The 17,120-nt window shown below is 41.8% G+C and overlaps 1 protein-coding gene across 2 annotated transcripts; it reads right to left on the bottom strand.

The window, feature by feature from the left end:
• Nucleotides 1-3,559: 3,559 nt before the first annotated feature.
• Nucleotides 3,560-6,730, bottom strand: LOC132598797 (metacaspase-1-like). 2 transcript variants are annotated; one of them, XM_060311892.1, is made up of 5 exons: nt 5,934-6,730; nt 5,288-5,609; nt 4,674-4,788; nt 4,407-4,583; nt 3,560-3,871 (listed from the first exon to the last, which is right to left on the bottom strand). In XM_060311892.1, the coding sequence occupies exons 1-5, from the start codon at nt 6,334-6,336 to the stop codon at nt 3,815-3,817; spliced, it is 1,074 nt and encodes a 357-aa protein (XP_060167875.1). In that variant the 5' UTR covers nt 6,337-6,730; the 3' UTR covers nt 3,560-3,814. The 2 variants fall into 2 exon arrangements, with proteins under 2 accessions (XP_060167875.1, XP_060167876.1); XM_060311893.1 differs by having other exon boundaries at nt 4,674-4,785; nt 5,934-6,726.
• Between the last annotated feature and the right edge of the window lie 10,390 nt (nt 6,731-17,120).

Below are 17,120 nucleotides of genomic sequence, written 5' to 3' on the forward strand. Positions count from 1 at the left end.
AAATTCCTCCCAAAATTGGATTAAATAATAAACCATCACCATCGTTAAATAATAACAAAAACACGTAAGCTAAAAAGTGATTATTTTTATTACATAATAGAATGTATTCATTTTTTACTAAAAATCAAACCAAGAAAAACAAAATAATTAAACTGAAAAAATATTACTTGCTTGAGTTCACGCCAAGATATAGTAGACAGAGAAATTAATTTAGTGACCATGACTCATCTGTATATAAAAAAAAAAAAAAAAAAAAACTTTAAAACAGAGAAAGTTGCTGAAAAATGAAGAATATAAAGAATGCAATAAACATAGTTCATGAATAGAGTTAATGATCAATAAGAAAGAGAAGGAAGCCTAACATGGTATATCAATGTAGGAGTATATATAAAAGAGGTGAGAGAAATTGGAAATTCACTTCAACTCAAATTTCATTTAAATTCAAATTCAAGTATCATATTAGTTTGTTAAAAATATATACTTTTTAAATACAATGCATATTAAAAAAGATAAGATTATGAGATATCCTCATCTTATAATTGATATATTGAATTGAGAGAAATATCCGGAAATGATGAGATCAAATCAATTTTTTTTAATACTAAAAAGAAACGAAATAAAAGAAGACCAGTTTGTCACTAATAATCAAAATTGATTACAGACGTAGATAAATTTTGATTCATTATGTTACCATCTGAATTTAATTTCTTCAAGTAAACAGATAAGTCTCCCCAGTAAAAAGAACTTAGCAACAATACTTAGCTTTTATGTAGGAGCAGTAGTTGATATCGGTTGAATATTCAATATTTAGCTTCTTATCCGTTCAAAAATTTATAATACAATTTATATTAAAAAGTTACCTTGGCAATTTAAATAAAAAATTTATCCATAGATTAAAAAACGTTAACTTCCAACTCAAGTTTATGTTATTACATAATTTAACTTTATAAGTAAATTTTGTTTTAAATTTGCCAAGTGGCTTGTTATTAGCTTGTCACTTGGTTTAACCATATTCCTTACATCTCTCCTATTATATATATATATATATATATATATATATATAGAGAGAGAGAGAGAGAGAGAGAGAGAGAGAGAGATTTTGATTATTATTATTAATAAAAATTGATGATTTGTTGAAAAATATTGTCTAAAAAGAAAAAGAGATAAAATCCGATTTGTTGAGATATCATAGTATCTTATCACATTCATTAGTTAATTTATCTACGATAAAAATAAAAATACAACAAATTACGTGAACTTGTATTTAATCTTTAGCATGTAAAATTCAAATATAACTTTTTATCTCAAATTGAACTTGTACTTATCTACTTACTCTAAAAATTTGAAATGGTTATATCAAAATTTTGTTAAACTTGATTTATTTTATCTCCAAAAGGGAGCTAAATCAATTTTTATCAGATTTTCTTGTATGTAATTTAGATTATATATTTCTAGCTTTATGTTTAAATTCTGAATTATTTTTCTCTTTGTCTTAAAAGGAAATTTGATTTGTTGTTTAATGTTTTAGATATTTATAATCCTTCTTAAATCAAATAATCAAATATTTATATGGAGTCAATTACAGTAAGCATTGAGTTCAAATCGTTCTTTGACTCTCATTTTTTAAAATTGTTAGTTAGCATCCCTCTATCTCAATTTTATGTTAGTTAGTATATATTTGTCACGTATCTTAACATAAGATTTTCTGCTTTAAACTATTTTAGTTGAACTTTTATCTTTATCTTTTGAATTAGTTGATATAAGATAATACAATGTTATCTTTCTACAAAATTTTACTTTCAATTCAAATTTAAACTTTCTTATTACAAAGCATTTTAAATATTGTCCTAAAATTGCCAAGTGGCTTCATTTTTAGCTTGCCACTTGGCTTATACCTTTTTTTTTTTTTATATATATAGATATAGATTATTTAGTGGATCTTTTTAACTCATATACAAATTTGCAAGATTTAAGGTAAAAATACGGGGTCCGGATGAACCCCAAACTCTAAAGCTATATCTGGCCCTTGCCCGTTTTATATTAAGGGCATTAATGATTTTAGTGCAAAAAACTAAAAGTTAGATGAACATGGTTAAATTAACCCCATATTAATATCTATCAAAGTGGGCAATTAAGCACTTTCAAAAGATTCAATACATGTATCTAGCTTAGTTTATCTCCTTGTGCTTTGTGTGTCAAATTAGCAAAAAGCTTTATTCTCTTTCTGTTGTGGTGATGGAGAAAAAAGAATAGATCTATTTGCGCCTTTCGGCAAGATAGATTCATCTTAGGTATGATCTTTTTTCATGATTGGGTATTGTATTCTCTCAGAACCTTGAGAATTTCTTTAACTTTCCAGTGTACTTATCCCTCTGAGTGCATTGTGTGGGGCATACTCCTCAAATGGGTTACTTATCATTCCTTGAATTTTGGAAAGAAATGAGTTGGGTTTTGATGAGAGTATCAGAAGGGAAAGTTGTTCAACTGTTTGAGAAGATAAATGCCAACTTGCTGGTTGCATCGGATGCCAATTTTTCGTGGGAATGGGCATATTTCACTGCTAATGTAGTCAAAGAATCATATTAGTGTTTCGTGCAGAATTAATATTTTCGAGAATCCAAATTTTGCTAGACAATTTATATATAACACGCTGCCTGAGGAATTGTTAAATTAAGAAAACATAATCTTTTTATAATTATTCTGTTTCGTCTTTCATTGTAGAAAACTAATATCAGGAGCAACTGTTAGAGTTTGCCCTGAATTTTCTGCTTTAATTTGAATTTTACCAGAATTGTGTTTTACTTCAAAAAGATTTTCTTGATAAAAAAAGTTTTCTTTGTAGAAAAGCTTGCTTGAGATATCTCTTGAAAAGGCTACCAAATTTTGGTGTGCTAACTGCCAATTAGGAGTAACATACGAGTCATTTGCATATATGACAGTTATCATATATCCTAGTGGTACCAACTGAAATGGAAGAACTGTATTTTAACTCCTAACTAGGATGCTAGAATTTGCTTTTAATATTCTTTTCTTTATTATTCTCCTCCAACTTTAGCTTAGATGATAGTTTCTTCCTTGTCATCATACTTAATTAAGTTGCCTCATTTGAAAAATGCAGAAATAAAAAGTTTAGAAGTATTTTTCGATCATAAAAGCTCTGTTTGAATTTGAACTGCGCGTTAACTGATATTTTAGAAAAAAAAAAAAAAAAAAAAGATTTTCCATCACCAAAGATGTGGCGCAGCGGATGGGGCTGCTCCTCCCTTAATCAGAGGTCTCGGATTCAAGACCTGGGTATGGAAAATTCTTGGTTGGGAGCGCTCCCCCCCCCCCCCCCCCCCCGAATGGGATCCTACGCAACGCGAATCCGGATATAGTCTGGCTCCAATGCGGATACCGGACACCGGGTAGGAAACCAAAAAAAAAAAAAAGATTTCCGTTACATATACTGACAGTCTAACAGGCATAAGCAAAGAGGAGTTCTTCTGTATGCTTATATATACAAAAAATCTTATGATAAAAATTAGTGAAGACCCTGCTATGGACTTGGAAAGGACACCATCAGAACAGAGTTCTTTATTTGAAAACTATCAATTATTAACTCAGAGACACAGATACCTATTATAGAGTCAGAATCAGCACAGAAAATGCAAAAGAGAGAATTTTGATGCAAATCTTTGGATTGCCTTACCGAAAAAAGATAAAGAGTAAAAAAATGGAAGCAATATAAAAGACAAATATGAAACAAGCAGCACCCTCCTTTTATGATGGAACTGGAAACATCTAGGTTCAAATTCATCTTTCTGCTGTAGACTTAGAGCTTGAACTTTGTGTTAGTGTCAAATTTTTCAGAAGATGATAATACCGGTTCCTGCACAAGTTTAAATGTGATAATACAGTATCAGACCAGAAAAATAGATAAGCAAAATTTTCTGTAAACTTTACAAATAATTAATGCTTATTGATGAGAATTACAGTACTTTTAAATCTTTGACGCATATGCAAGTACTAAACTGCCGCTGAAAAACGTTCTGGATCACGGGTTATAACAAAAGTTTTTCCATTTTTTTTTTACATTTGCCTGAAATTGAAATTTATGGTTGCGTATCTTCCTAGAAAGTTCAAGTTGAGAAAAAGTGCAGAACTACTCTCTGTTTTACATACTGAAAATGTAATTGCTTTGAAGTATCAAGTAACTTAAAAGATGATAAAAGGTAACTATTCATAATAAGTGAAATTAGTAACTTGGAAAATAAGGTGACTAACCTTCTCAAGTATGTTAAATTGCACTGATTGTGTAAAATTCATTTTAATTGTCATATAAGTTACTAGGCCCTTAGAACTATAGCATTAATTGATGCAGGATAATTTCGAGAATGAATATTTCAGGCAGGCAGATGAGTTACCTGGTCTATCTTGCGTTGGAATACCTTCAGCAGTGGACATCTAGCTTTGTTAACCTTTTCGATTTCGTTGTGCATATAATCAAGTAATTCTTGGTATGTTATATTTGCGTTTTCCGAGAGAGCTTTTATAAATGTGTAAGTCATAGCACCCATCATCATTTTTTCTGGAGAGAAAGCCTGCATAATATTCATATTATGGTACTTGGCGATAGGGTACGTAAATCAATCATATGAAGAACCGATCAAAGGGATAGAAACAAATATTACAGAGGTATCTGCAGCTAGTTGATTATCCCTGCAAGCACTAAAACCGAAGGCCCTTCCACCACTCGTACCCTTATTAGTTCTGGATGGGGGTCTGTTATCATCCCAACTTTTCCTGCTAAAATCCAAATAACTGACATAAGCAGTGTGATCGAAAATGCTACTGATTATCAGGATTCTGCTGCAATATTATTAAAGCTTGTTCCTGATGGAAAATGTTTACAGTTTCTCTCGTTTGTAGGGTTAACTAGTAGAAGATTATAATTTAAGCTCATCTGAAGAGAAAAGTAAAATGCATAACAAATCATAATAAAAAAATGAGTAAATATATGATCCAGTCATTTTTCCAGGTGATAAAACTGTCAGGATTAGATTTTTCTCAATAAATAGTTGGGACAATTAGTTCGTGTGGACATTATAACATGTTAAATAAGGAGAACTAGTTACTTCAAAAATAAAGTAGGTAACCTGCTATAACATGTTAAATTATACTATAGTGTCTTAACATTGTTAGTGTAAATAGGTTAAATCCTATGTATATGAACAATCCAAGTTTGTAGAAACATATGAAACAACTTTTAGAAACTAAAAAGAACTTTGGGATGGTAAGAACATACTCTCTGTTGTATACCCAAGGTAAATCGAGAGTAGTTCCACTATGACAAGAGTCGATGATAGCATGAAGTGTAACACCTGGAGTTAGTGGTTTAACAAGAATATCATTGATGGCATTATCAAGGATCATGCCTTCAGTCCTAAAGTCGAGGGGACAGATCGTTTCATCAAAACCATCTAGCTCATCTTCAATAAAATCAGGTTGTCGTAAGCCATGTCCTGAGAAGTAGAACACCAACGAGTCACCCGATTTAAGGTCTGTCATTAGCCACTTGAAAGCCTCTAGGATGTTTCTCCTAGTTGGAGATTTATATGCTGCTTCTTCTGCAAGTTGTTTCCATTCAAAAGTAAGGTATGAAAATATTTCTTATTAATCATCATACTAGGAGGCAGATTCAGAATATAAATTTGATATTTTAGGTTCTTATTCCTAAACCCATTACACTTCCAGGACCTAGGATTATGGATTCAGAATTTTGTATTTGTTGAAAATTTAGTGCTTTCTACGTATATAATTTCATAAAATATTAAATACTGAACTTATCAGTTCAAATGCAATTTGTTCAGTGTTAAGAACCTTAAAAATTGAACCACAAATAAATCATGAATCTGCTTCTGATCATACTAGCAATAGAGAAACGGGAATACCTGCTAGAATGAGAATGGATTCCTCTGAAAAGCTAAATTTTTGAACCAGCAAGGTCCTCATGCCGTTTACATCATGCAGAGTACCTCTAAGCCTGGATTTCTCGTTCTTGTAAGACACCCCACAAAGAAGTGCACGCTTCCCACTTGGTGGTGGCTTTGTGAAAATAAGAGACAAACGTGGACTAGTACTTGGAGAATGCGATAGACTGTTCGTTCTCGAACTGTTTATCCTAATTTTATCTCTGAATCTTCTCATTTTAGAACTGAATCTACCATGTTCTTGGACTGGCAGTGACCTGTCACTATTGCCTAGAGGAATCAGATTGCCACAATGGCAACGAAATAGTTTACTTTGTGCTGGCAGTGGCAGTTGCTGTTGACATTTTTGACATGCCATAGACATTATTTGTAAGTGATAAACTAGCTTTGCTCAGTAAGTAAAGTCAGCAGAGCATAAGTAAGCACTAGGCCAAGTCACTTCACTAGTTGCACAAGTTATTGAAAGAATGTGGATTGATCAATGTTACTCTATTTAATTAATAAGTAAAAGCAGGAAGATATTCATAAACTTTTTATCAAAATGTGAACATGAGCTGTCTGTTTACCCGGTTTTGGATAATCAATTAAAATTGTAAGTGAGGTATAGGATATGTGGCTATATCTTGTGCTTATTTGATAGAGAGAAGAAATATACGAATATGCTATAAAGGAGCAATTGATGATCAATGGTTTGCTACAGATTTATACGCCAACTAGCATGAATATCACTTGATTGAATGAATTTAAAAGATGAACACAATATATTTGGACTGAAATCAAATATTTGGGGGAGAGAGAGAGAGTTTATATATTTTTGCTATTACAATAGTTCTTGATATGAGGAAGCCAACCCTCTAAAAGGAGGCCAATGCCCCTTATTTATAGTGCTGCCCCATGGGCTTCATACAACATAAGAAATAATAAAATAAAGAAAAAGTTCTGAGTTGGATTAGGTGGATCGTACGGTCTGACACTCGTACGATTGGCAGTTGAACACAGCAGGACGTCATCGAAGCGTGGCACCCGCGCAACGGATCTTCCGGACCACCGGTCACGGTCAAACGGACATACGGCCTCGAACAACCGATCATGGAAGAACCGGACCAAATGACGCCCTTCCTTTACTCCGGTCCAAGCGTTTCCCCAGTTCAGAACAGGAGCCTTCATGCACGTTCATGTCCCTTTCTTCTTCGGTCTCACCGGTTTAACGTATACCCGATTTTTACCGTATACAGATAGTCCCCACACTTACCGGATCGTAGATTTCTCGGAGTGACGGGGAGTGGATGAATCAAGAAATCGTCGACTCCGTTTGTCCGTAGTTACCTTCTCATTTTGGCGGGAACGGTTGCGTCACGTCTTCTTTCCATCGGCCACGTGTCATATCCCGGATAGTCTGCTCTGACAACCGCCGCACGCACGTCGTTTCAAGTCATTCCTCATTAATTATGGACACGTGGTGCCTCCCGGTTGGCCGAAAACCATAACCGCCAATACCCCATAACTATAAAACGTCCAGTAACCCTTCATTTTTCCATTTGAACACCTTTCAAATCTTCTACTCATCTCCTCTTTGCCTTTGATTTTTTCACTCCATTTCTTCGTCTTCATCACATTTGTTCACCTTCTATACCAAGTTTGTTGCTGATTCATCGCTTACTCTACGCAAAAGGAAGCAACTTTGCTCTTCCCTTACATTAATCTGTTGTTGTTCATTGTTGATTCTCGTCTTCTGACTTCTCCTGTATTGTCTGTTCCTTTATTACCCTTCGTTTTCTTTAACTCCTCTTTCGAATCCCTTTAACTTCTCCTTTTCATTTTTCCAAATGTCTGAAACAACTTCCCATGATATTCCCTCGGTTTCGTCTCAAGGAGCCGAGGCTGCCTCCCCTTCTAAGGCAAAGGGCTCCTTCGAGCCCACGACCTCGGATATCATACCGGCCAAAACCAATTTCAACAAGGACTTAGAGGTCGAAAAACCTTCCTCCGTATCCGACAGAGGGTATGACGTGAAACGATACCCCTCCTCCATTACCAAGGATAGGCTTGACCTTGTCCGGTCCGACTGCGGATGGGACAATCACCCGGTCCGAGTTTTTTTCCCTGGGCCTGATGAGTCAGTCACTGACCACCGGGAGGGTTTTTTGTATGTCTATACTTATCCCTTCACCTTCAAGCTCGATCCTCCGGTAGATCCGGTCATTTTGGACATGTACCGGACCTACGACGTGACCTTGGCACAAATTGGTCCGATCGTTTGGAGGGTCGTAGCATGCCTCCGGTTGTTGGCCAACAATGCCGGGAAGGAGCTCACGCTGGCCCACCTGATACTCCTATACTCCCCGAGGTTGTTCCGGGGTGGCGTCCGGAATCCATTTTTCTCCAAAATGGACGAAGACAGAGACAGGGGCTGGCTGGAGCGATATGTCCGGGTGAGGACCGAGGACATCATCCCGGCCGATTACCTGCTTTTCCCAGAGAAGTGGAACAACAAGCGTAAGCCCGAACCCTTAAGTGATTGCTTTTGTACGTTTCGTTAAATTTTGATCCCACTTTCTCACCTTTTTTCTTGTTCATATCAGCCAATGGGTATATTCCTCCGGTCGTCCGGGACCTGAGCGAATGGGTCACTGCACTTCTCAGCCAACATGTTCACGATAATCGAACGTAGGGCCACCTGTCACGTGGCTGATGGATCGCCCAGAACCATGGTAATATTTTGCTTCTTTCTGTGTTCACTATACCTTCTGTTATCTGTATTCATTGCGTCTTTTGACTTTCAGGTTTACCCAAAGGCTCGGTGGATCCCAGGCCGGAGTCGGCTGCCGAACCCACAACATCGGCACCCGAGTTTGACTTAGCGGGTGCATCTCGTGCCCTTGCTGCTGCTACTGCCGCCAAAAGGAAAAGGCCATCGGATAGAGGGCAACAGTCGAAAAAAAGGGCGAGGAGCATCACTCGGACCTCACGGGATGAAACAGAGGTCGGCATTATTGTTCGGAGAGTCGACGCCGATGCTCCCGTGGCTCCTATCCCGGAGAGGCTGTCGCCGGTCCACCGCTTCCTTCTGCTGGTGAAGGACTTTTGGTTCCGGTATCTCACACAGGTGCGGAAGAAATTCTTTCCCCGGTTCCTCTAAGGTCAATTGACTTCGTCGACATTTCAGGTGAAACTTCTTCCGAGGAAGCTCCCCTGCAAAGGACAAGAAGGCCCGGGGAGGCGGCCACTGCTGAATTCGGTCAAAGGACTAAGCCGGTCCTGGAGATCGAAGTCCACATTAACGTTGATCTGACGCCCGAGCACGAGCCTGCTGCAACTACGGAGCCCCCGAGCTTTGCCGAAGATATTGAGGCTGCTCCAAGTTCCTCTACTCCGGCTCCGAGGCCTTACGAGTTTGACAATATGTTCTCGGGAACCCCTCCCGCTACTAGCGAAGCTGCGGGGTTCGGGCATCTCCCTATCCCTCGGGCCACGAGGTCAGCCAGCCGGTCCTCTGAATCTGGGGCCAGGGACAGCTTGGTGCGTATTTTTGCGGCCCCAAGCGTGGAGCCGAGGAGAACAAAATCGGTCGTGGTCACAGTCCCCGAGGACTGCAGCTTCCTTTCTCGCCCGGTGGGTGTAGCGAGCTATCTCAGGCCTCTTGTCTTAGATTCGGACAAGCGGAAGATGAACGGGGTCTCCTGGCAATGCCTCATCAACGAGGGTATGCATGCGGGCAACCGGGTAAGATTTTTAGCCGTCTCTGCATATCTTTACTGAGAATTTTAACCTTGCCTCGTTCAAGTTTTTAACTTGCTTTCTTTTGCAGAGTGTGGTGCTAGTCAACGAGGCCTTCGTTCGTGCCCAGCAAGAGATGGACGATCTTAAGGGCCAATTGGATGCCCAGGGCCGGAAAACGGAGAAGTATCTGCACCTTCTTCAGGAGAAAGAGGAGAGGTTGAACTGAGCAGTCGCTCTTTCCAATCTTCGGCCCGAGCTTGGCGCAGCAAAGGCCGAGAATCTTCAGCTGAGGAGTGAACTGGCCGCCATGACCGAATACAATCGGAGCCTCGAAGCTGAGAAGATCGGCCTTAGCCGGGATAACGCTCAAATTTCCTCGAGGCTCGGCGAGCTTGAAACCACCTTCTCCCAACTCCGGGAGGAGCTGGATTCGGTGAAGTCGGATGCTGCGAGCTTGGCCGAGAGGAATCGGCTGCTCGAATCTGAGAGTGCCTGATATCAAGAGCGTACAAGGGTGTTCGAAGAGAAAGCAGAGAGCAGGGCCCGGATGTGCGATGATCTGAAGAACGAACTTAAAGAAACGGCCGATGCAAATGACAACCTTCAGGCCGAGCTTCAATCGGCCATCCAAATGCAGAATGTTCTTGGAGAGGCTCGAGATGCTCTAGCGGCGAAGTTAGCCCGGGCTGAGGTTGATTTGGACGGAGCTTGGAAGACCGTGGAAGCCGCCGAGGCTCAGTCTACTATTGTTGCTGAGTACGAGAAATGGAAATCTCGGAGGATCACTCTTGAGCAAGCCGAGCATGGCTTCACCGATCTTCCGGCCTTTATTGCCGAGGCTAAAAGGATCGAGGGAGAGGCTAAGGATGCTCTCGGTTCTGACTCCGATGACTCTGAGCGGACAATGTCCGAGCGTTCTGGCTCCAGCCATTCCGGGTAGATTAGTGCCTGTACTTGGCTTTTATCTTTATTTTCTTTTTTGCCTTTGTAGGACTTTTGGTTTTTTGATGTAAAAACACTCCTTGTATAAATGAAAAATGCATCTCTCTTGTTTCTTTGTTTGAATGTTCACTATTATTTTTGCCCGAATTGTTGGTCCGTTTTAAGGACAAGTCGACTTGTAGTCATTTAGTTCACTATGCCCGTAGGACTTACCTAATGCTTTGTGAACTCAGACGCCTCCGAATCACGATAGGCATTTCCTTAGGGCCGGTATTTTTCTGCAATATTTTAGGGTCGGTGTTCATTCGGGCATTCGGGTACCCGAATCTCAGCCTTGACTGAATTTTGACGTAACGGTCCCCGTTTGGGGAGGTTAGAAAATTTTGTCTCGGATCGTTGTGACCTCGCTACCTTTGTCGAATTTTTTAAGGATTTTGGCTCGGTTCGCTATGACCTTGTTGCCTTTGTCGAATTTCGACCATAGTGCCCGAATGAAGTAGTGCCGAAATACGGCGGTTATTACCGAGGTAAAGTCTTTTAACAGGAAAATAACCGAGATATTGCTTGTCCAAACTTTCGATAATTTTGCATTGCAAAGTGTTTGTATACATGAGAATTTTGTTTCCTTCTGCTTTTGCAGTAGCAAGTACTAAATGGACACAATTCATTTTGATCGTTTGGTCCTTACACCGAAACCTATAGCAGAAGGTCCGACCTCGCTTTTGCCGTAGCAAACACTTGGTGGACACGATTCATATTTATCGTTTGGTCCTTACACCGAAACCTAACATTTTTGGTCTAGTGCCATTTGTTGAGGGCGGCTTCCGAAGTGGGTGTGATAGTCCCCTAGCTCTTGGCCGTGCTGCAAGATCGGGCGAGTGCTATTAAGTCCCCATTCGTTGGATGTGACCCCGAGAATCCGGACGCTCGCCTTTTATATTTGTCAAGTAACACGTTGTACTTGTTCGTGGATTCCGCCTGTCCGTTTGCACACGGGTGATACAGAGTTGATATAATTTTCTTGATCTTCAACCCTTCGAGGAATTTGTTGACTTTGCCACCCACGAACTGGGGCCCGTTATCACAAGTTATCTCGGCGGGAATGCCAACGCGACAGATGATGTGATCCCATATGAAGTCGATGACCTCCTTTTCTCTGATTTTTTCAAAGGCGTGCGCTTCAACCCATTTGGAGAAATAATCAGTCATAAACAAAATAAAACGGGCTTTACCTAGTGCCCATGGTAATGGACCGACGATGTCCATTCCCCACTTCATGAAAGGCCAGGGTGACACCACCGAATGCAACAACTCTCCGGGCAGATGAATTATCGGAGCATGCCTCTGACATCCATTGTATTTACGGACAAAATTTTTTGAATCTTCATCCATCCGATTCCAATAGTAATCGGCCCTGATAATCTTTTGGACCAGAGCATCAGCACCGGAGTGATTGCCGCATGTCCCTTTGTGCACCTCTCTCATCACATACTTCGTCTCTCCAGGGCCCAAACACTTGGCCAGTGGTCCGAAGAAAGACCGCCGATATAATTGGCCGTTTACCAAGCAAAAACGGGCAGCCTTGGTCCTTAGTGACCGTGATTCTTTTGGGTCATTTGGGAGCTTACCATCACGCAAGAAGTCGATGTACTTGTTGCGCCAATCCCAAGTTAAACCCATTGTGTTTATTTCGGCGTGTCCGTTTTCTATGGCCGTGTTTAACAAGTGCACCGTTGCCCCGGAGTTGATTTCCTCCCCTTCGACCGAGGATCCCAAATTTGCTAATGCATCGGCCTCGCTGTTCTGCTCTCTCGATATGTGCTGCATGGTCCATTCTTTAAATCGATGTAGTACCACTTGGGTTTTTTCAAGGTACCTCTGCATTCGTTCGTCCTTGACCTCGAAGACGTTGTTCACCTGGTTTACGACCAAAAACGAATCGCACTTTGCCTCGATAATTTCGGCCCCCATACTTCGAGCCAATTCTAAACCTGCAATCATAGCCACATACTCGGCTTCATTGTTAGTCAATTTAGCAGTTCTAATGGACTGTCGAATGGCATCCCCGGCCGGGGTCCTAAGGACAATCCCTAGCCCGGAACCTTTGAGGTTCGAGGCCCCGTCCGTATGTAGAGACCAAATGCTTGAGGCCTTACCGAGGTCAGCAGAAGCTCTTTCTCGACCTCGGGAACCATAGCCGGGGTAAAATCTGCCACGAAGTCGGCCAAGATCTGGGATTTGATGGCCGTTCGAGGTTTGTACTCGATATCATACTCGCTAATTTCTACAGCCAATTTAGTTAATCTACCCGATAATTCCGGTTTATGCATGATGTTTTTTAGAAGGTAAGTAGTTACTACACATATCGGATGGCATTGGAAGTATGGCTTGAGCTTTCTGGAAGCGCTTACCAATGCCAACGCCAACTTTTCCAAATGGGGATAACGGGTTTCCGCATCCCCCAAAGTTCTACTCACGTAATAGATAGGGAATTGTGTACCTGATTCTTCTCGGACCAAAACGCCACTTACCGCTACTTCAGAGACAGCAAGGTAGAGGAAAAGCGGCCCGTCCGCCTTCGGTGTGTGCAACAGCGGGGGGCTAGACAAGTACCTCTTCAATTCTTGTAAGGCTTCTTGGCACTCCGGTGTCCAAGCGAAGTCGTTCTTCTTCCTTAGTAAGGAGAAGAAACGATGACTCTTGTCCGAAGACCTCGATATGAAACGGCTCAACGCCGCTATCCTTCCGGTGAGCCTCTGTACTCCTTTGACGTTATTCACCACTTCGATATCCTCGATGGCCTTGATTTTGTCCGGGTTAATTTTAATACCCCGGTTTGACACCATGAAACCCAAAAATTTACCGGACCGGACACCGAAGGAGCATTTTTCCGGGTTAAGCTTCATGTTATACTTGCGGAGCACGTCGAAGGTTTCCTGCAAATGCTTCAAATGGTCCTCTGTTTCCAGGGACTTAACAACCATATCGTCAATATAAACTTCTATTGTTTTTCCTATTTGTTCTTCGAACATCTCATTAACTAGGCGTTGGTAAGTTGCACCGGCATTTTTTAGGCCAAAAGGCATTACATTATAGTAGTAAGTCCCATACCGGGTGATGAATGACGTTTTCTCTTGATCCCCCGAGTGCATCCGAATTTGGTTATACCCGGAGTAAGCATCGAAAAAACTTAACATCTCATGCCCGGCCGTCGCATCGATCATTCTATCGATGTGAGGCAACGGAAATGAATCCTTCGGGCATGCTCTGTTTAAATCCTTGTAATCAACACACATTCGAAATTTATTACCTTTTTTGGACACCACTACCACGTTAGCAAGCCAATTCGGGTACTTTACCTCCCGGATAGAACCTATTTTTAAAAGCTTTGTTACCTCGTCTTTTACGAAGGCATGTTTTGCTTCCGCCATGGGCCTTCTTTTTTGCTTCACCGGGGAAAACTTCCCGTCCAAGCTGAGCTTGTGAGTTGCTACTTCCGGTGATATACCTATCATATCTATATGGGACCATGCGAAGCAATCTGCGTTAGCTCGAAGAAATTCAATTAACTTGTTCCTGAGCTCTGGGGTAAGCCCCGTGCCCAGGTATACCTTTCTGTCCGGTAGGTACTCGAACAGGACGACTTGCTCCAGCTCTTCTACAGTTGACTTGGTTGCATCCGACTCATCCGGCATGACGAACGATCTGGGTACCTCGAAATCATCCTCTTCATGCCCTGGATCCGACCCGACGTGCTTTGATTGCTATTTGGTGTCCTCTCCTCCGGTTACATCTTCTTCCTTCTGCACCGATTCTTTGGGCCGAGGCGCTGCTTCCTCTACTGCGAAAATATCCCTTGCAGCGGGCTGTTCACCTCGGATGGTTTTTATTCCTTCCAGAGTGGGGAACTTTAGCAGCTGATGCAGTGTTGAGGGCACGGCCCTCATGCTATGTATCCAGGGTCTGCCCAGTAGTGCGTTATACTTCATGTCCCCTTCGATCACATAGAACACCGTTTGCTGAATGGTGCCATCGACGTTCACAGGTAATGAAATCCCCTTTGTGGTTTCACTCGCCATGTTGAACCCGCTGAGTACCCGGGCTACCGGTACGATCTGATCAAGCAGCCCTAGCTGTTCGACCACTCTCCACCGGATGATGTTGGCCGAGCTACCTAGGTCAATCAAAATACGTTTAACCTTAGTTTTAAAGATAAGTATAGAGATTACCAATGCATCATTGTGCGGTTGAATGATGCCATTTGCGTCCTCGTTGTTGAAGGAGATAGAACCCTCGGGTAAATGATCTCGGGTGCGCTTTTCACGAACAACAGAAACCTTGGCCCGTTTCATCACCGGCCCCCGAGGGGCATTGATACCCCCAACTATCATGTTGATTGTATGTTGGAGTTCTACCGGCTCGGCCCTTCGATGATCCTCCTTCTCCTTGTAGTGACTTTTGGCTCGTTCACTCAACAAATCTCGGAGATGACCATTCTTCAGCAACCGGGCTACCTCTTCTCTCAACTAGCGACAGTCCTCGGTTCTGTGACCATGGGTTCCATGATACTCACACACCATGCTCGGGTCCCATTGGCCCGGATCCGACCTTAGAGGTCTCGGCCATCTTACATCTGGGACACGACCGATGGCCGTGATGAAACCCGAGGTACTGACGTTGAAGTTGTACTCTGATATCTTTGGTGAGTCTTTGTTGCCGGCAGAGCTTCCAGCATCGCTCCTGAATGAGAGACCCCGGCTGTTCGATGGGCGCTCGACCCGTTTACTACCCCGACCTGAGAAACGGCTTGGGCTCACCCTTGACTTTTCCGACCTAAAACTTTGCCTCTCCGAATGGGAGTATGGCCGATACCTTTCCTTCGACGATTCGGCCTTTGTTTCGTAACCTTTCCTTCGACGATTCAAAGCTTTTATTCATAATTATTGGCCCCGGGGGGGAGCTCAAATTGATCATCCTCCACTCGAATCTTCGACTCGTATCGGTTATGGACATCAGCCCATGTCACAGCCTCGTATTCCAGCAAGCTTTCTTTCAATTTGAACGAAGCTGTTGAACTTTGAACATTGAGCCCCTTTGTGAAAGCTTGTGCGGCCCATTCTTCTGGAACCGGGGGGAGTTCCATCCGTTCCCTTTGGAACCGGTTGACGAACTCACGCAGTAACTCATCGTCTCTTTGGGTTATACGGAAAATATCAGCCTTACGGGCCTGCACCTTTTTGGCACCGGCGTGAACTTTGATGAAGGCATCAGCAAGCATTTCGAAAGAAGTGATCGAATGTTTGGGCAGATGGTCATACCATGTCAATGCTCTTTTTGACAAGGTCTCCCCGAACGTTTTCAGTAATACCGATTCAATTTCGTCCTCCTCCATATCATTGCCTTTTATGGCGCATGTATACGAGGTCACGTGTTCGTGCGGGTCCGTTGTGCCGTCATATTTCTTGATATCCGGCATTTTGAACCTCTTCGGGATTAATTTCGGGGCCTCACTCGGAGGAAAAGACCTTTGGATGTACCTCTTCGAATCCGGCCCTTTCAGTAAAGGCGGTGCCCCCGGGATTTGATCCACCCGAAAGTTGTATGTTTTGACCCTCTTCTCGGTCGTGTCTACCCGTTTAGCCAAAGTTTCGAGCATTTTTAGAACCTCGGTTGAGGATCCAGCTCCGGATCCATTGCTCTCAATAACACGTGCCTCCTCCCTTCTGGGTTCAGCGACACCGCTCGTTTTTTCTGGGGTCGTTGTATCCCCTCCGTTCTGCAACCGGGCTATTGCGATTCCCTGCTCGGCAATCACCGCTCTCTGCTCCTGCAACATTTCAAAAATTAAACGTAAGTCAATATTATCATTGGGTGTACCCGGTTATTTCTGGTCCTGTGCCCGGGACAAAGTAACAGAATTGTGGGTATTTAGAGGATCAGTGGCCGGTAAAGTGCATTCTCCTGGTCTACGGTGTTTTGCCGGTTGAGGCCTTCCCTCGAATTAACGGGGTTAGGATCAGCGGGGTTTGGCGGTCCTCGTGGACCGCTTTCTTCGTTTTCGGCCACGATTTCATTGTTGTTGACGTGACCAGATTGCCCACAGTTAGCCATTTAGTCCGTTTTCTCAGATATGAACAGAAGGTGTTTTTGATTTAGATGGGTAAGGTAGAGATCAAGATAAAAAGACCATTATTATCCTAGCCCCATGGTGGGCGCCAAACTGTTTACCCCGGTTTTGGATAATCAATTAAAATTGTAAGTGAAGTATAGGATATGTGGCTATATCTTGTGCTTATTTGATAGAGAGGAGAAATATACGAATATGCTATAAAGGAGCAATTGATGATCAATGGTTTGCTACATATTTATACGCCAACTAGCATGAATATCACTTGATTGAATGAATTTAAAAGATGAACACAATATATTTGGACCGAAATCAGATATTTGGGAGAGAGAGTTTATATATTTTTGCTATTACAAGAG

Source organism: Lycium barbarum, chromosome 6 (assembly GCF_019175385.1).
Source record: "Lycium barbarum isolate Lr01 chromosome 6, ASM1917538v2, whole genome shotgun sequence".
Lineage (NCBI taxonomy): Eukaryota > Viridiplantae > Streptophyta > Magnoliopsida > Solanales > Solanaceae > Lycium > Lycium barbarum.

Excerpts from the sequence above, each read along its gene's own strand:
- LOC132598797 (XM_060311892.1), bottom strand. The coding sequence starts at position 6,336 with ATGTCTATGGCATGTCAAAAATGTCAACAGCAACTGCCACTGCCAGCA. Across the intron at positions 5,610-5,933 it reads ATCCATTCTCATTCTAGCAG|AAGAAGCAGCATATAAATCT; the intron begins GTATTCCCGTTT and ends AACAACTTGCAG. Across the intron at positions 3,872-4,406 it reads TCCAACGCAAGATAGACCAG|GAACCGGTATTATCATCTTC; the intron begins GTAACTCATCTG and ends AAACTTGTGCAG.